General features: G+C 34.4%; 3 protein-coding genes, 2 long non-coding RNA genes and 1 other non-coding gene across 8 annotated transcripts in view; 1 reads left to right on the top strand and 5 right to left on the bottom strand.

Moving 5' to 3' along the window:
- Positions 1 to 79: 79 nt before the first annotated feature.
- On the bottom strand, positions 80 to 1,646 carry EMC10 (ER membrane protein complex subunit 10). The gene is made up of 4 exons (XM_067353657.1): positions 1,248 to 1,646; positions 912 to 1,175; positions 425 to 691; positions 80 to 346 (listed from the first exon to the last, which is right to left on the bottom strand). The coding sequence occupies exons 1-4, from the start codon at positions 1,305 to 1,307 to the stop codon at positions 254 to 256; spliced, it is 684 nt and encodes a 227-aa protein (XP_067209758.1). The 5' UTR covers positions 1,308 to 1,646; the 3' UTR covers positions 80 to 253.
- A 3,643-nt stretch (positions 1,647 to 5,289) lies between these two features.
- On the bottom strand, positions 5,290 to 7,874 carry LOC105674991 (ferritin-1 heavy chain). The gene is made up of 3 exons (XM_012371719.2): positions 7,512 to 7,874; positions 6,733 to 6,957; positions 5,290 to 5,853 (listed from the first exon to the last, which is right to left on the bottom strand). Exons 1-3 carry the CDS (start codon positions 7,608 to 7,610, stop codon positions 5,659 to 5,661), a joined length of 519 nt encoding a protein of 172 aa, XP_012227142.1. The 5' UTR covers positions 7,611 to 7,874; the 3' UTR covers positions 5,290 to 5,658.
- TRNAA-CGC (transfer RNA alanine (anticodon CGC)) lies at positions 6,142 to 6,213 on the bottom strand. The gene has a single exon. It is a non-coding gene; the product is annotated as a tRNA-Ala (tRNA).
- A 484-nt stretch (positions 7,875 to 8,358) lies between the features above and the next one.
- Positions 8,359 to 14,482, top strand: LOC105675043 (tetratricopeptide repeat protein 17). The gene is made up of 16 exons (XM_012371829.2): positions 8,359 to 8,704; positions 8,857 to 9,113; positions 9,202 to 9,313; positions 9,382 to 9,608; positions 9,709 to 9,996; positions 10,149 to 10,486; positions 10,555 to 10,768; positions 10,850 to 11,093; positions 11,178 to 11,402; positions 11,530 to 11,710; positions 12,175 to 12,336; positions 12,743 to 12,903; positions 13,026 to 13,174; positions 13,246 to 13,471; positions 13,546 to 13,809; positions 13,888 to 14,482. The coding sequence occupies exons 1-16, from the start codon at positions 8,594 to 8,596 to the stop codon at positions 14,041 to 14,043; spliced, it is 3,315 nt and encodes a 1,104-aa protein (XP_012227252.1). The 5' UTR covers positions 8,359 to 8,593; the 3' UTR covers positions 14,044 to 14,482.
- The window catches only part of LOC136999476 (uncharacterized), a 29,259-nt gene continuing 24,474 nt past the window's right edge, over positions 13,940 to 18,724 (bottom strand). For all 3 annotated transcript variants that reach the window (XR_010889862.1, XR_010889860.1, XR_010889861.1), the window contains exon 2: positions 13,940 to 14,887. This is a non-coding gene — a long non-coding RNA (uncharacterized lncRNA). The remainder of the gene's footprint in view (positions 14,888 to 18,724) is intronic.
- On the bottom strand, positions 15,333 to 17,632 carry LOC136999477 (uncharacterized). The gene is made up of 2 exons (XR_010889863.1): positions 17,168 to 17,632; positions 15,333 to 17,079 (listed from the first exon to the last, which is right to left on the bottom strand). It is a non-coding gene; the product is annotated as an uncharacterized lncRNA (long non-coding RNA).

Genomic DNA, 18,724 nt, shown 5'->3' with positions numbered 1-18,724 from the left:
ACAACTGTGTATAGATATCTCAATACTATATATAACTAACATTATTAGTTTACTATATTTAAAATGATAACACAACATATTCTATTTAATAATTATGTTTATTTTAGCAGAAATGTAATATTGTTATAGTACTTACAATTATCATTAAATACTATTATTATGAAATTATACTATAAACATGGACAATTTCCACAAACCACCCTTTGGGATATAATGCACACGCAAGTGCAACAAAATTATTTTAATTAAAAGGTCACTGTCTTTGTGCACTTCCTCCTGCAGCAGCTTCTGGATTTGTCGCAGATGACAATAACAGAAAGATCAATGCAGGAACAATATACATCCACTGCAATAAAAATGAAAAAGTTGCAGATTAAATAAATTCTCTATATTTCTAATTTAAATTCATAAGAAAAACACTTACATATTTTGCAAAGAATGAACGGTTATCTTTGGTTTCTCCTCTTTCTCTTGCTTCTCGTTCTCGTTCAAGTTTCTGTATATACGTAGCGGTATCCGGAATTGGACCACCATCTGGATATTTAACCATAACATTCGTCGTCCACATATTTGTAAAAGGATTTTCTAACAAACAAGGACCCGAAGAGGAAATGCTCACAGCTATCGGTTCTGCTGCACTATCCAACCATATCGTTATGATATCTTCTAGGTCAGAACCAAGCAGATAGCACTATAAATTGACAGTAGCATGATTAGCACACTTAAATACCTTGAAGTATAATGTACTATCGAATAATGTAAATTTATAAAAGCCACCAATGCTTGAACATGTTCTTTCATCCAAAAATTCTAAATAATCTGGAAAATCTTAAATAGATTTCTTTGTCAAAGGATCTATCAATAAAGTGTGGATAATTTTTAGAAGTTTTTTTTCTATCAAGTGTTATTACCGCTGGCACTGAGGTGAGGAACGTGATCTCGCTACCGGACGAGGTGCGTGCCAATGCTTTCAATCTGTATTTGCCATCGTGGTCGGCAAGATTTTTTAGCGCGTTTATTTGTGCCGGCAACAGACCATTCTGCCCGACAACGGACGCACCGTTACGCACGCTGGACACCGTGATGTTTCCACGTTCTGTGAACACAGGCACCGGGTCGTCGTTGAATGCGTGCCATAACCTTAATTGTAACCAGCCGTCATAGTCGAGCTCGCTCTAAAATTTCAATATTTTCATGATAATGCACATTAAAGTTTCTAAAGAACATTAGAACAAAGGACTACTAACCCCACTGACGAACGAAGATATGCAGAGTAATATACTGACAATAATGTACGTTAAATACATTTTTACAGCGATTCGAAGCAGCTTGTAATTACGGATATATTGATAATTATGTAGTCACTGACGGAGAGCCACGTTTCATCGTACAACGTGGTTTTTAAAAGTCGTTATTACGTTAAATTTCAAGCTTACATAAAGCTCGACTGTTTGCTGGACGTGGCTAAACTCAATACAATGGATTGTTTACGTACTGTTCATATTATGGACTCAAACCCCATTTAGTTGAGACTCGGAGTTCCGGCTGAGTCGGGTTTGTGTCTTGGCTAAGAGTAAGGTCCGTTTATGTCAGGATAGAGATAGAACGTTTTAACGTAATAGTAATTTATTAACAAAATGAAATTAACGAAAAATAGATAAAATAAAAGAATGTGATAAAGTGATAAATGAATGTCTTAGTATTACATTTATCTTAACCGTACTTTCCGGCGACACGTAACCGAACTTGAATATAAGCCAAAGTCCTTCTTGGCAAATAATCTTAACTCGCAAAAGTCCTTTATTGCTTGTTAATTAGAAATTCTGCAAAAGTCCCTCTTTGCAATTTGAATTCCCTGTGTTGAGGTCGTATCAGAAAAATTAAACTGATAAAAATAATTACTATGTCTTTAATCTTACTAGCCACTCTTTGCAAGTTTCATATAATTATCATGACTAAAGGCTCATCTACAATGTGCTTTTTGCGTCTTGTTTCGTGCCTTCTGCTTTTTGTTGTTTGTTTCTTGTACTTTTGTCATATGGAACTGTGAAACATTGTCATGTACAATTTGTTTCTTCTGAATTTCCGAAGAAAAATGTTATTTCACATTGATTAATCATAGATCAATATTCAACAGCACTCTTATTGACTAATGATGTTTAAGGTAATATTTTAAGATAATTTTAATGTATGAACTATGAATATCGATTAAATAAAATAAATAAATATCCGATACCATTGTTGTCATACGATGTTTCTTTGTTTTCTGTCGCTCGAGATAAAAGTTGACGAACTTCGTAAGAAACAAGAAACGCGTGACAAGAAACATGATTATCGGTAAAACAGTGTTCAAAGAGGCAAAAAAATAACAGACAAAAAGCAAAAAACAGGAAGCAAAAAGCACATTGTAGATGAGCCTTAAAACTTAAATACGAGATAGATTTTGCAACGCGCGTCGCATAGCGGTAAACGAACGAACTAGCGATTACCGAATATTGCTATTGCAATGTTGTTGAAATGTTGCTGTCACATTTTCATGAAATATTACAATTACAGGTTGCAATAATGTCTCAACAATATTACATTGCAACTTGCAAGATTGTAACATTACTACAATGTAATTGCAATGTTCTGTGCTGTATGGGCAGTAAGAGTGACTTGATGAGGTCTTTTCTTAAAAATCTCTTCTTTAAATACCCCAAGCACTAATTTTTGAACTATTTGTATCACTCATAAAATGTATTCATATCTCATGTTATTTATTTTTCTTATATTATTTAAAAATACAATAAATAACATATATCTCTTATAAATGTAAAATAGTGTTTTTTTATTTTATTTTGTTTATATTCCTCTCTTGCATGCACGCGCGCGATAAGAAAAAGGTATAGAAACTTTTAAAAAAGTAAAATATTTCTAAATCAAGGCATTAAGTGAAATTAAGGAAAAAGTGACACAATTAGCCAGAATTTCTCGTTTATACAAAATCATATACAATTGCGTATGACTATATCTGAAATTTGCTTCTTACTTATATATGTTTATACATGATGCAAGACTTATACATAATCATATATTAGACTAACAGAAATTCATATATAATTATATATAAAATATTGTGGACATTATATATAAGTATGTATAAAAAGTACTTACATGTAATTCTATACTGCAGTCGCTCCATTTATATATAATTTATATAAACGTTTTATATTTCGTCATGTATAATTATACATATTTTTACACAATTATGTAAAATATTGTATAACTTTATTAAATGCTACATGATTATATATGAGAAATTTTTTACCGGGATAGTCCTTCGAGAATCTCTTGTAACGGTCGGAGCACCGAGTTCGCTCGTTCAAAATGTCCGTTAAGCGTAGTAATTTAAACCACGTGCTCCGATTGACTACCGACTGCAATATTAATGTAATCGAGGTGTATAAATAAATCACTTATTTACCAGAAAGATAAATGGCCTTTATTTCTTAGCCTTAATACACGAAATACTACTTGATCGCTCGATTCGACTAGATCTAAAATCACGACTATTTCGACGACTCTAATACGGCTGATCTTTACGCCGGTTCCGAACAGAGTGTCTCTTTGGTTTTCGCTCCAGATAATCCTGCGGATCCTGAAGATTCCGGAATGTTCTCAAATCGTCGGAGGATCCGATGGCGCGCGCATAGATCGATTAGTTCTATCGATATATCAAGAGTCGATGTCTTGCGATTCGAGGTATCGCCTGGTGCCTTATTGGCGCCGCTTGTCGGTCGACCGTAGAAATATCTTACAGTATTCTATCAAAAAATCTGTGATCAAGATGTCATAGTTAAGGCATGTCACACAAGATGTCACGTTGGTGCAAGATCCCAAGTAAAAAAAAATAGAAGATGTGGATAGATGTGGATAGAAAAGGATAGATGATGAATCTCTAAAGCACATCTATATATAATTATAGTCCTAAATAATACAAATTTTTTAAAATAAAACTTTTAACATTGTGTATAAAAATATATATTATTGACAAAATATTTTTTTATTTTTTTATAACAAATTATTCTTAGTTAAATTTGCAGAAAAAATAATTAATAATGTATTCTAGTCTTTATAGAAAATTAAGTTTTTTTTAAGAAAATGAATATTTATAATTAAGTTCCGCAGGACAATAAAATTTTAATAAAATTTTTATATATATATATTTAAAGTCCCTCAACACGTAGCCACCTAGCGGTTCAATGTGGAACAATGACGGAAAAATCACAAAAATTTGTTGCCGTGAAATCACCTTATATTCTTTCACCGTGTTACATAAGTAACTTTTTTTTCAACATGTTCGAAACTCTGACAAAAATAAATATATCAGAAGTTTTTAAAATTTGACAAAAATCATAAGATATGATATATTTTGTGCAAATTTATCAAATTTTTATGGTTTTTTAGAAAAATGTCGAATTTTATAACAAAAATTCCAAGGTTAATTTTTCATGGAAATTCAGAAAAATGATAAAAAAATAAGAATGTAGTGTGGATGTTAGCGAGTTTAGCGAACGCGCGAACGAGAAGCGCAAACGAGAGTGAAAGAAAAGGATAAAGATGGAATGGGCGCGGTGAGAAAGTCGCTACCTTTTTTGAACGGCACAATCTTTAATAAACACGATCACGAAACATGTACAGTTATTCACAGCTACTTACAACATTTCCAGAGTTTTTGACTCTGCGAGCAACGGATTGTCGAACGACGAGCGTTCGATTTCTCGAACCGCAACTGCACTTTTCCGCGAGCAACGGATCGCGAAGGCTGCGACGAGAATTTGCATTCCGTGAACTACGGAGAGGCGAAACATACAAGCGAGCACACAACTTTTTTAACACAAAATCGCCGCGTTAATTAAGAATTCTAATGGTAGCTGTAATATGTGATCGCGTCCAAGACTTTCTGTAAAGTGCGGCTCGCTTTTTCTAGGCGCTGCTTTTATTTTAGCTTGCTCTTTTAGAAAGATCCAGAAGTTTGAGAGAAGTTAACGAATTTCCAGCGATAATTTCCGGTTTGTGCGACAAACTTGTTATTGCGAGCCATTTTCCGCTGACCGCTAAGCGATTGCCTGCGATTGGACGCCAGTAGCGTCGGCTCACCGAGCGCGGCAATTATAAACGCGCTTATCTCTCCTAATGCTCTTCGCCTAATTTTGAACAGTAAGTAATATTTCTTAGAATATTCTGTACAATAATTATAACATACAGTGGATATTTTATAAGGATTAGATGTAGGAAAATATCACATTGTGTAACCGTAATGATATTTTCAATTATTATTGTTTGATTTACAATAATGTGCAGTTACAATTCGTAGAGTCTAGAAATATGACATATTTTAAAAAATTAGCTGCTACATTATTAATTATCTAATAAAGTCAATTGACACGAGTATCAAGAATTTTATCTGAATAAAATCACATTAGCTGTGTGTTTTTTCAAAAATCGGAACGCTAAGACGAGCAACAATACGCCTAACATCTATAATATTTCTTCATTATTTATTTATTTATTATATACGTTTTTTAATGTGACATGAATAACACAGCTTCTTTGCAGTATATTTGTCTAAAATTCTAGTTAATTTTGGCAGACTTTATACGCGATTATTCAGTCTCAATCGTTCAACTCGTTCAACTCCTTGTCAAAAATAAAAACGCCCAGACCTTCCCCGACTCTCTCCAAATTCGTTACATGATCAGCGATTTCTTTTATTGCGTCCACTTGCTCTTGTAAAAATTCATTTTCCAGATAATCCATGAAATTTGCATCGTTGTGCGTTGAAGCGATTCCATGTAACTCGAGTAGGTTCTGTAAAAACATAAAAATTGATTCGAAAATTAGTATAAAATTAATCTGGATACCAAAAAGTCACACAAGGAAAGCGAATGAGTCGTAACCGGTTATTCGTGCTAAACTCTATGTATTACAATTATCCGTTCATCAGAATTACAAACGTTTCGGCCTTTGATACGAACAACGGCCTAAAAGGTAATTTTTATTTCATTATTTGATATTACTAAATCTAATTTTAGTGTAAAATAAAAAAAAACAGATATATATTCATACAATATTGATAGAAAAAGAAAAAAAAGAGGTTGGAGGAGCTGGGATTTGAACCCAGGACTTTCCGCATGCGAAGCGGACACTCTACCACTGAGTTACACCCCCGATTGATACTATGTAACTTAAAATGGTACTGGTTGAAGAAATACACATGTTCAACGAAGAAATTAGACCACTTGTAATAATTAAATTAGTAAACGACGCGAAAAATCTTGGAAGCCAATTAGTAAAACGCTTAAACTTGAACTTTGCTATTAGTTATTCAATGTCATTATACAAAACAATTGCCGCACTGATAAATATTATAAACAAAGTATTTTAAATAGATAACAGAAAAATGCACATTTAATTAAAATAATAATTAATTACTCTCACCAAATAAGTTATTAAAAAATATTAGTCAAAATTTTATAATAGTATTAATCGAAAAAATAAAATTTAAGCGTATTAAAATCAAAATTATAATTAATTCTTAATTTCTAGCATTCTAATTTAAATAAGATCTTTAATTTGAGTCACTTAAGTGAAACTATTTTGATATTATTAAGTAATTTTAGATATTGCATCATAACCGTGCTATTCTCAACAGAATCGATTAGGAGCGCAATAACAACGCGCATTCACCTGATTCACTTTCTTCTCAAGCTGCAGAGCTTCTGTCATAGCATCCTTCGCATTGTTCCAGTTCCTTCTCGTTGGTGCCTGGATGTCTGTCAGCACAATATCACCACCTCTCTTGTTCTGATAAGTCAACAGCTTCATTGCGTGACCACGTTCTTCGTCTGAAGCTTTCATGAAATACTTGTAGAGACCTGATAACGCGACGTCGCTTCTGTCAAAGTAGTATGCCTACAACAAAATGCAAGCAAAATGAAAGGACTGAATGTGAAGGAAAATAATGCTATGTGCAACTATTTATTATTGTCGGTTTTTAATCGATATTCATTCATTTTCAAGTTTCGGTAAGCGCATTTGTTCGATTTATGGTGGAATATTGTTTGGAACGACTATAAATGCAGTTCCGTCTGCAGTAAAAAATATATATTAATTGTATTAAAAAATCACTTAATTGATGCAATTTTAACGTAATCTAAGTGATTATATATTTATATGATTCAAACAGAATTAAAGGATAAAAGGAAGTATCTATAAGACACTGGATAAAAGTATCTTCTTTCGCTAACTTTTTCATTTTAGCAGTTTCTACACAATGTGCAAATTGGTATGAAAGATTAAAAGTGTAATTTCGAAAGGCACGTGTACGACGCATAAGATAGAAACGATTGCGTCAGGGAGGCAGCAAACACCACCGACGAGGGAAAGTATTCAGGTGTTGTACAAGGTGTTTCGATCGCGGAGCCCGTGGAACGAAGGCGACGGGTCAAAAGCTGATCAATACTGACCATAGACAAGTAGACGTAACTGGCGTACAATTCCAGATTGATTTGCTTGTTGAGCGCGTCCTCGCATTCCTCGTGAAAGTTTTGTCGCACCAGACTCATGATTATAAATGACTCCGCGTCGGGACTATAAGAAGGGATACTCCGTTTTCGTCGACTATCGATGCCAGACTACGATCGGCAGCTAGCACGTCCGTACGTTTGCGTTGCAAGGATAATGCACGAGCACGGTTGCGCTGTATGTCGTAAGTCCACGGAGCTTTCAAAACATTCTACAATCGACGTAACGCGAGCAGGATAGTCACCGCGACGGTACACGCTTATGCAATTGCACGCAAGCGCGACACCCCAGGTTTAACGACAGGCTGTCGTTGGCCTTGGACAAGGAATCTTTTTATGTTACAGCACTACGATAAGCAAATGTTCTAATTTTTGCAAAGAATGAGTCAACGCTTGTCGACATGTTAAGTGAATTCTTGAAAGAATAAATTTATATTCAACAAATTTTTAAAAAATAAGTACTTTGTACATATTGAAATAAATTATATTTTAACAAATACCTGACATTTAAAAGTATTTTGCAAACTTATGCTAAAGCTAGAAATAAATTCGTCGAACAAAATTTTCGTTTCAATACTTGTTCTAATTTTCCCTAATTTATTTTTTCTTTTTTATCTTAAAATCTTTCCTTTTTTACTTGAAAATTTTATTTTAATTTTTTAAATCATGATGATTGAGTTCTATTGCATTGTATTTCATTGGATGTATTTGAACCCAGCTGTTCGACTGCGACAGTCGATTCGCCAGTGGCTAGCAACTTGTATTTAACAGCGATTCCCGCTGTTGATGGTGGTTGATAGTCACTGACACCGCGTCATATCACGTTTTGTACCGTTCCGGACGTAGAAAGGAAATACGCGACGCAATAAGTATTTTCGCGCGTTTACTGCGAACCTCGTGCGGTGTACTTATCTGTAGAGAAACGCACGTTTTCGCAGCCATGGTCCTCGCTGTCGCGGTTCTCCTGACGGAAACGCAAAATCGGTGAAGTCTGATGTGCTTTGTATGGGGTTATATCGCAAAAAATGACCTGGAACAACGTGTGCTGCAGGATTATCACGGTGTTTGCGGTAATACTTGAAATCTCAGCTACCAAACACTGGTATGTTACTGAAAATGGAAGAATTCAGCCGCAGGTATTTTTTTCTCTATAATTTCATAGAAATGTAAACACTTCGTATAGTTTTCTCAAGGAAACCATAATACGCTGTAGATTTAAAAATTGCGTTATATTTTAACGAATCTGCAAGTGTATAATTTCTTGCGTTAACTGCACTCTTTTTTTCAGCATGACAGTGTCTTTGATATGCGTCGACCCTACGATCTCCTAGCCTTTCTGGAACAGGAGAAACGCAAGGAAACAGCCAATGCCATATATAAGAAAATTTCCAGGAAGGAAGTGTCTATTAACAATCAATTCGTAGGCTTAGGCATGACAGATGCAGACAGTTCAAATTCTGATTGTTTTTTATGGGACAAGTCATTGGGTGATGTCGATGTACACGCTAGCATAGTAATTGATCATAGAGCCAGAGATGAAATAGAGTAAGTCACATTCTAGTAGCAATATCATATTTAAGTCAATTTAAGGAGACATTCGTTAAATGTTAAAGGTCAAAAACATTTTTTGCAGCCAGAATGATTATATGTTATACAATGTAGCTGCTAACAATAAACAAACAGTTCCAGATTGTCAAAGTACATTTCCATTAGATTTTAGTATATATACATTTGAACATCTTAAAGTAAGTGGCACATTATTCTTTATACAACAATTGTAATATGTATTTATGTGTTATTTTTGTTACATCAGGCGATGCAGAATCGAAAAAATCTTACGCATAAAGAAGAACTCAGCTTAATGACGTATCTACCACCAAATACTAATCTCAATCAATTTGGTCATCAGCTCGCCTATAGCTTGTCTCGCAACAAGACCTCCTGGATATATTTTAATTTAGCGTCGATTTATTGGCGGATTAAGGGAAACACTTACAATGCTTTAGAGTGCAGTCGTAGAGCAATTGTGTGTGCTCCAAGGTAATATAATAAGAAACTCATTAGGAGATACTAGAGGAAAGTGTCGCCAGAAGATTCGTAATTTATTGATGTTGTAACGAAAGCATTGTACGTGATTAAGGCGATATCGCGATATTCCTCTTCTGACTACTGCTGGCATTTTACACGCTGCGAAATATTCTGGCGAGGCTGCAATTGTTTTACATGCGGCGATAGATCATAATCCGACGGAAAGTTACCATCACCTGGTACTGGGCCATATTTACACATCTCTTGGTGATTTTGACCGGTCCGCAGCGTGCTATGATAATTGTTTGAAATTAGCACCCGACACTGTAGAAGCTAAACAGATGAAGTATGCCATATTGTGCCATCGTTTGTTGGAAACAACTTTGTTACTATTTGATCAGTAAGTTATAATTTCAAATTTAAGTTGAGCTTTCTAATTTTTTTTTTTAGTTTAGAAAATGCATTATATAAATTTAACAAGAGGTATATAAAATAATATTTATATCATATAATAATATGCAATAAATAATGTTTATATTATGATTATTACAGGCGTTTACAGAATGTGTTGTCAGAGATACATGCATATTATGATTGGAAAGAGGAATGGCTTAAGCTCTATGAACATATGCTCTGGGAACAAAATATTAAATCCACTACAAGGGAAATTAAGCTTGCCTTTGCGCGAGAACACAATTTACATTTACTTGCGATAAATCCAGTTGAAAAGTCAATTCATCATATTGATAATAATATTGTACTATCTTATATGGATTTAGGAGATAGGAAGAAAATAGCTGAGAACATGTTGCAGAATGTTCATCTCAGTCTCCACTTGTTGAAAAATTTGCAGAAACAAGTGAACGAACACAGTAATCATGTCACGAAAGGTACTTTTGCAACAGATATAGATTGCATGAATATATTATTTTATACAAATAATATATTAATTGTACAGATATAATGACAGAACTAAATGTGGAATATAGTCAGTTATTTGTCTCACCAACAAAAAGTCCAAAGTATCACAATGTGGAAATCAAAAAAGGAAATGAGGATTTTGAAGCTGACTATTGGCCAAAGATATCGGACTGTGATGGCTCCATGCTAATGTTTGGAGATGGAAAACAATATTTGCCTATTTATTTACCACCTGAGAACAAAGGTTATGCGTAAGTATTCTAAAGTTCTTTTGTACTGCATTGTATTGTAATATATTATCTAATAATATGTATTCTTTTGTATGTTATTAGAACACATTTGTTTGTAAATGAATTGATAGATATAGAACCATGGAAGAAGCATCCACTACCATGGTATCCGCCAACATGCCAGTCACCAAAGTCATTTAACAAAAAATATATTACACCTGCATTACTAGACGCGACTGTGCAACAACATTCATCAGATGCGTCTTTGAAACCATTCCTACATAATTTGGTTCAAACTGCAGATTTTGCAGAAATCGGCCAAAGAATTTTGACGGCAATTAAAGCGGTATAATTTATTTATTTATTTTTTTTATCATTACGCACCATGAACTGAATTCTAGTTAAAAGAATTAACTGTGTTTCAAAATAGAAAGTAACTGCTCCATGGGTATTGTCCATGCTGGCATCTTTGCACTGGAGAATAGTGGGGAAACCACGTTTAGCTTTGGATTGTCTTCAATTAGCATTGGATAATGTTCCTAAAGAATTCAAGGATGTACCTTTAGTTAGTATAGCTTCTATACACCACAAAGTTGGGTTAATTGATGAGGCTTTAAGAATTACAAACGAAGCCTTGCAAGTTAATGCTGTAGAGGTATGCATGAATCATATAATTAAATTTTGTAAAAAAAAGCTTTCTACGTATAAATAACATTTTTGCGAGACTATTTCTATGTATTGACCGAATAAAGAAAAATTATTTTGTAATTGATATATTTCAGCCAATGACTAATTTTTTATTTGGGATATTATTGAATGTAAAAGGAAATTATACAGGAGCTATATATTACTTGAAACAGGCATTAAGAATGGATTTGCACTTACATGATGGTAGGGCTTTGATGTTATTGAAAACATTGGCCTGTCGTGAAAAATTTAACGTTATTACGGGTAATCATGCAGGTATGTGATGTGTATAATTATTACCATTTCATGACATGTGTTTTGGACGCGTGAAACAATCTTCTACGGTATATTTTTATTTAGTATTATTTTGTGTCGAATTTTTGTCTGCGTTTACATATGTTTGTGTATTATTCATTCTCATATTGTGTGAAAGATGGAAATACTGAAATTTTAACATAATGAGATAAGCAAAGGGAAGTAGAATAACAAAATATAAAGTTTTTTTTATATAATTTTGTTTTTCTTTTCTTTATTTACATGAGCACTACATATTTATTATGCTTTTCTGTAAATAATTCACTGTTAGAGTTTTGATTTCTTTTTATTTTTACATGTGACTAAAATTGCACAGAATTTATTATATTTTTTTTCAGTTGATTGATTTTGTTCATTCTTGATGGTATTGTATTCTGAAAATGCAGGTTATTGTGATGAATAATGACAAACGTTGTCAATCACAGGCTGTGAAAAACAAGGAATTAATTTACATAAAGATTCTACGAACCTGCCTTCTGTGTTACTTACTAAGTACAATTTGCAAGCAAGTGATACATTTTTGCGCAAACGACAAGTCAAGAATTGTAAGCATATTAAATACACTTCGGCAAAGCCAGAAGAAACAGGTGCGTATTCTCGCACGTCTTGAAAAATAGTTGTTTTTTTGGACTACGTTTTATTTTATATTTGACAATGTAAATTGTATTTAAATTCTTTTTTATTTTTGCTTGATGTAAATAAAACGTAGTACTTTTGGCTTAAAGAGTTTTGCATTTTATGTTGTCATAATCTTGTCTTGTTATTTGCTTCCTTCTTTGTATATAATAGTGCGTAATAAAAATGATTGTTACTTATTTATGTCTTCTTTATTATTTTACCTGTTTTTGGATGTCATATTATACGATCTTAATTATTGTACATGGCATGGAAGTTAGTTTTAATATCAAAAATTTTTAAGGTAATATTTTTTTTCTGAAACAATGTGAATTTTTTATTTAAGTCTTGACTGATAGTCGAAAAATATTATTATAGGTACAAATTGTTGGAGTAATCGCAAAATTGCATTACTGGACATGCCAAATTACAATAAGAAAGAAAATGTGCATCAAGGTCTGATACATTCATTGCTACTTCCTAACAGTGCAACTGAGCTACACGAACCACATATGGCTATTAACAAAATTTCAGACGATGTAAGCAAGTGAGAGAGTCTAAATAATCCATCTCAATAAACAATATACAGAATCTTTTTGTAAATTTACCGATTAATAAATTTAAAGATCATATCGATAATTTTTATATCTTTATATCGAAGGACATGCTGTATAGCTGGATGTTCAGTCAGATGTCCGACAATCAGAAGGAATCTTACTATCCAAGTAAGGATGAATGCGACGAACTGAAATACGAAGACTGGGCTGCTTCTCTATTTGTATTTCATAAATTTATACGACGAAACATGACGTAATCAACAAATTGTGAAAAGTTATATTTAAATATATCGAACCATCTTTAAAGCGATATTTCGATTTCAGCATCGAAGATGAGATTGAATCACTGGATGATGAAATGCCGATTTTACAGCCGATATGTGACAAGGATAATTCTGGAATGAATCGCGTAACCGAAGTGGTTCAATTCTCACAAACGTTGCAATATAAAGCCGAGCTCGACATGGCTGAGCGGTTGATGATGATTAGTGGAACGCAGAGTGACACTTTGCAAGGACTTGGGACCAAAATTGCGTTTGCTTTACAAAAGGTAATTCACTAAATTCCACAATTGCATTTTCTTTTTGATGCCTATTACAACTGATTTGTGCCGTCTTGAATTAGCATTATGCTTCTTGGACCTTGGCGATAGCGGCATCATTTTACTGGCGCGTGATAGGCGACAGTCGCAAAGCATTGGATTGCATGTGGCAAAGCCTGGAAAACACTCCAAAGGATATGCAAGACATACTTCTCGTAAATCTGGCGTCTCTGCTTAGCTCGCAGAATTATTTCCATGAGGCCCTCGAAGTCGCTCAGATTGCTCTCTCGATTGGTCCGGACTTTATAATAAATCATTACGTTCTCGCTAATCTTCATGCTGTTCTGGTAAATTAAATATATTCACCGGACATAAATGATTATTACAAAATTAATTTAATATTAATTGATGCATTTTTTTTGTAGGGCGATTTTGAGACTGCTGCGAACTTCTACAAATCCTCACTTGAACTCGATCCGAATTTTGAGCCGGCTATAACGAGATTACGAGTGATATTATGCTTCTTGTTGTTCGATGACAAAAGATCCGCAATGAGTGAGATATTGCGAAATATTTTGTGAACCTGTTTCCCGCAAATTGTTCATGCAAAGAAATTTGACGAATTGTTATTAAAAGTGCCTTCTGGATTGTCAATATCAAAAAGAATGCACAGTACATTGCTAGAAGGAAAGCAGTTGCGATAGACTATATTTGTGTATCTGTATTATGATTTGTTTCAAATTCGAAAAAAATAACTGAATAATATAAACACTTGTTTAATTGTTATAAAAATTTGAAAAAAAAAATTTTTTTTCTATTAAATATTGAAGTTAACATCTCCGTATGTTCGGTGTAGAGAACAGATGAAAAACATAGGCACGTTTTTAGATATAAATTATTTAATTATTTATCTATATAAATGCAATTGATTTCGATGAATGTGCTACTTTATTGTTGTCTAATGATTATGAAACAATATGTTACTATGTGTAAAGTTGAATAAAATAAATTTTGCAATGATCTTTTGCAATGATGTCTTTTCTATTGCCTTGTGCCAATATTGTCTAATTTATAATGTTACGTGAAGGCGCAAGCAAAATCCAGTATGCAAAATGCTAATTAGCAAATTTGATCAAATTTACTATAAATCTGTCAACATTGTTAACGTTTGGCTATCTGAGAAGATCGATGAAAGAGAAACATGAACAACTGCTTGCGGATTTTGGTACTTTTAACTTAACCGGCAATCGGTCATGTCAACGTTTTCTAATTATTACTCGTGGCTAAATGACCAACTAATTAGACACGAATATTTCTCATTGTCAACTGTAAGTTTTTCATAATACCGCGTACATACATACCTCGTCAAAGGACACGCATGGAGAATTGTCAGATGAGTTATCAGCAAATTGCCGTGAAATGGTTCTGTAACAGAAATGAATAAATAATTGATGAAAAAATAACGTTTTTAATAAATTGTTAATTTTTTTATATTTGTATAATACTCATGGATAATAATTACAATTTTGTAATTAATTAAATTATACTCTATATATTTAATTATATTCTATTATAAGCTCTCGGTGGATTAAATCAGAAAAAAAAATAAAGAAAAAAATTCAATCTATTTGCAAACATAATTAACAGAATTTAATTTTATTACAATAACAAAAATGCTGCTTCGTTATCTAAAAAGTAAAAAAAAAACTTGAGTTTTCTATTTAAAGTTTTGTTAAATAAAGCCAAACAAAAAACAAGGTTCTTCTCTCTTTTGCTTAGCTAAAATTTCAGTAGAAAAGGTCAACATGCGTCAGACATCGTACTCAATTATATAATACTGTTTTTTTTTTAAATAAATATTTACTCAATATATTTTTATACGCTATTTTATTTCATTCTCATTTGTTACAATCACTACCCAATAGTTTCGAGGTAAATCGATCAATTCTTTTTCTACGAAAACGGATAATTACAATACCTCGATACGCAATACTTATTCGTCACAAAAACAACACTTTCGTTTTGGTGTTTTCTTCGCACTTCTCATGATAATTCCAGTGCTGAAACGTGATGTTCCATGGAAGCCCTAAAATAGTCGCTGTCACACGCACAAGAGTGTTATCTCTAATCTTGTGCAGTGGCCAGCAGCTATATTGGGGTCCAACATTATCCCATATTGCATTTTACGGGATTCTGGTCACTTCCGCACAATCGGACCCGATTTGATTCATATGCCTAGACTCACACATACACATCCAGCACACACACACACACACACACGCGCGGGAAATTTCTGTTTCGCGGATTTTGCATTATGCTGGATGTCTTTTATAAAGAAACATGGGAAACGATGACGATATCGATTACAATATTCTATTGACAATAATCATCAGATCAATCAGATCAGATCGGAACAATTTATTAATTTATTAATTGCTTTAACTTAAAATTTAATTCGCTGATTGAATTGCTTGTAAATATTTAGTTCTGTAGTCTTCAAAAAAATAGTAAAATGTATCGCATATTTTTTACAGGTTTTAATATCATAAAATTTTATTAACAATATATAAAATTTTATTAACAAATTTGACGTTTTCACTTTATTATTTATATAAGTAATTTATCCCGATTAATATATAAAATTTGTCCTGATTAATATATAAAACTGGGAAATTAATGTTACTTTATGTAAATGAGAAAACAAAATTTATATATGAAAATTGTATTTTTTGACAAAATTGAATATATGCGGTTTATGCACGAATTTATGCAGTTTTCGTTCACTTTAACAAATACAGACCGCTTAACATTTGGTTATCATACCAGTGTAAAACACATATGTGATGCCGTCGTCTAGAGTAGATGTTTGGGATTTAAATATGTTTAATATCTTTTGATTTTATTTAATGCCTAAATTTAGTTTAATGCGCGTGTTTGTCATCGTTTCCATCATACATAATCGTTATAAAGTTTGAACAGTAGTAGTCAAGGATGTGTGTATATCTAAACGTCACACATGAATAAGCAAAGTATGCAACACTGCAACTATTTTTACCATGTCTCTTAGGACGCATTTATTTCCTTGATAACCGCCTCAATTTCAATAATTAAGATCCCCTTTATTTCCTCCAGTGTTATTAAAAATCTTAAAAAAGTCATAAACGTAATAAAATTACCACAAAAAGAATATTAACGAGTGCAATTTCGTCTGTCCGATATATTCCGACGTCTTAAAGTTTTCCAACTCGGAAAATATGCAATTTCGAAAGAAAAAGCTTTCGGCTAGATTGGAAAGTAACACGACACACACGAGAAACGTCAATGAAGAACGCGTTTCCACCGCAAAGTAAGCTGTGGGGACTGGACATCTGGCGATTCTATAGACCGGTAGAACAATTCAAGTCGAATACAAAATTCATCGTGTTCGATCTTCCTAACTGTGCGCGCTTACGGCAGACCTACTGCCGTTTACGGAGTGTTACGTTAAAAAACCATTTCTCGTCATTTAAACTGCCCCGTCAAGAAAGTCGAACTTCTCGTAGGGTGAAAATTATCGACTCTACGTAAGGCTAAAAATAATTTCCGGCCCTTAATATTGAATCGCGATATTGGCCTCGCTAAAGAACGAAAAAAATAGTTCACCCAGATTGCCAAGTTAATAGTTCAATTCAAGTAGTTTGCCATGCAAAATTGAAAGTCACTCACGTGTCCCGACGACGTCATATGTTTAAGATTCCAAATTAATTTCAAACTAGTTCTAAATGTTTCAGTGGCATTCCTTCATCGCAATTAAAGATCAAAGCAGAATTTTCATAGAATCTAGAACGTAAGATTCTATAATCGGTGATTGTTCGCAGAATCACATAGACGTACGAACACCAGCTGACGACTTAGCTTCGCTCTACTCCTCGTTATTCTTTTATCCACTCTTGCGTTAAATTGTCCTCGTCGAAAAGTGTCGCGGATAATATTTTTCAAAGCGAGACGTTGCGACGGCGGCGTGCTGTTGAATATTCTCCAAGGCGATCAAAAGAACTTGCGGAACTTTGCGAATCGCACTGTCGAAGAATTCCCCCGTGTGTGATTGGCGATGGCTACTACTTCGCGAACGCGGGGCTCGTGCGAAAGTCAATCGGAAAACGCTCGCATTCCTTCCGTGCGCCGGTCGAGCACAACTGCCGATACCATCCTAGTTCACCCTTGGTTATATAGCATCGACACCACGTGGTCATCTAATCCATCGACCAATGGTAGGGTGGCTTTAGACAGGAGGGGCCAATGGACGTTCCGCTTTAAGGCCGCAAGAACACGTGTTTCTTGGGAAATAAGGGCACAGGAATTACGGGCGAAATCGTATTTGCGTTTACCGAAGTTGGCCGATCGAAAGATAGCTGCGCGCGTGCCGTCCGCACGTCCTCAATCTTGACAAATCGCGTCCGTCGCTGCTATTTCTGAGATTTCAAGTGAAAATCGCCGTTTCCGTCCGCGGCGTCGAATACGGACGTGTCTCTGTGTCTCGTCGCCTGTGCCATACATATTTACAAGAGCTATACTTTCACACTCGTGCACTTCGATCACAGGCTTTATCCCTCCTGCAGAATTTCATGCAGATTTTATATAGAAATTCTAATTATCCGTTATTCAATAAGCAGTGGCATATTCGCAGTATTGTTTAGCTCAAGCGATAAGCTTGTCCTCAGGGCGCAGTCCTTCCCACGCGAAGGCGTGGGATCCGCAGTCCTTTTATTCCGGGGACAACTGGGGCGGCGTGTTTTTGCTGATTGCGTAAAGCCCTCATACGGACTTACGTAAGAGTTAGGCTTTGACCTGGCCGCTGCCGTTTGTCGCAACCGGCCGTGGTCGGTGATGTGCTGCTGCTGCTGGTGGTGGTAGTGTTTAATGATATTGCGAAGAGGTGAATCCCTAAAACGTACCCCACATACATACCGACGTGAAGCAAGTACTCCGTTCGGTAAATAGTGGGATCCGGCATTAGGTCGACCTAATTTGCGCATCTTTCAACGCGCTCCCGCATCATCGTCGTCACGATATCCACGTGGACAATTTGCGCGCAGTGTTCCTCTGGAATCACATTTTGTCTTTCACTTTTTACCTCGAAAGAGAGTCCCGCCGTGTGTTCACTAATTATTCATGCTCACACATCGAAAAATTAATACAATTAATACGACTCTTACTGCATGCATTTTACGAACAGTGCACAAGCGATAAATAACCGTTTTATCATCACTGATCGTAAATGTT

This window comes from Linepithema humile, chromosome 4, assembly GCF_040581485.1.
Source record: "Linepithema humile isolate Giens D197 chromosome 4, Lhum_UNIL_v1.0, whole genome shotgun sequence".
Lineage (NCBI taxonomy): Eukaryota > Metazoa > Arthropoda > Insecta > Hymenoptera > Formicidae > Linepithema > Linepithema humile.
The sequence above is the reverse complement of the archived record's forward strand: the minus strand, read 5'-3'. Positions and strand labels throughout refer to the sequence as shown.

Excerpts from the sequence above, each read along its gene's own strand:
- LOC105675043 (XM_012371829.2), top strand. The coding sequence starts at position 8,594 with ATGACCTGGAACAACGTGTGCTGCAGGATTATCACGGTGTTTGCGGTA. Across the intron at positions 9,114-9,201 it reads AGAGCCAGAGATGAAATAGA|CCAGAATGATTATATGTTAT; the intron begins GTAAGTCACATT and ends CATTTTTTGCAG. Across the intron at positions 13,472-13,545 it reads TTGCGTTTGCTTTACAAAAG|CATTATGCTTCTTGGACCTT; the intron begins GTAATTCACTAA and ends GTCTTGAATTAG.
- LOC105674991 (XM_012371719.2), bottom strand. The coding sequence starts at position 7,610 with ATGAGTCTGGTGCGACAAAACTTTCACGAGGAATGCGAGGACGCGCTC. Across the intron at positions 6,958-7,511 it reads GTTACGTCTACTTGTCTATG|GCATACTACTTTGACAGAAG; the intron begins GTCAGTATTGAT and ends ATTTTGTTGTAG. Across the intron at positions 5,854-6,732 it reads TTGAGAAGAAAGTGAATCAG|AACCTACTCGAGTTACATGG; the intron begins GTGAATGCGCGT and ends ATGTTTTTACAG.
- EMC10 (XM_067353657.1), bottom strand. The coding sequence starts at position 1,307 with ATGTATTTAACGTACATTATTGTCAGTATATTACTCTGCATATCTTCG. Across the intron at positions 1,176-1,247 it reads TATCTTCGTTCGTCAGTGGG|AGCGAGCTCGACTATGACGG; the intron begins GTTAGTAGTCCT and ends TTGAAATTTTAG. Across the intron at positions 347-424 it reads GTTCATTCTTTGCAAAATAT|TGGATGTATATTGTTCCTGC; the intron begins GTAAGTGTTTTT and ends TTTTTATTGCAG.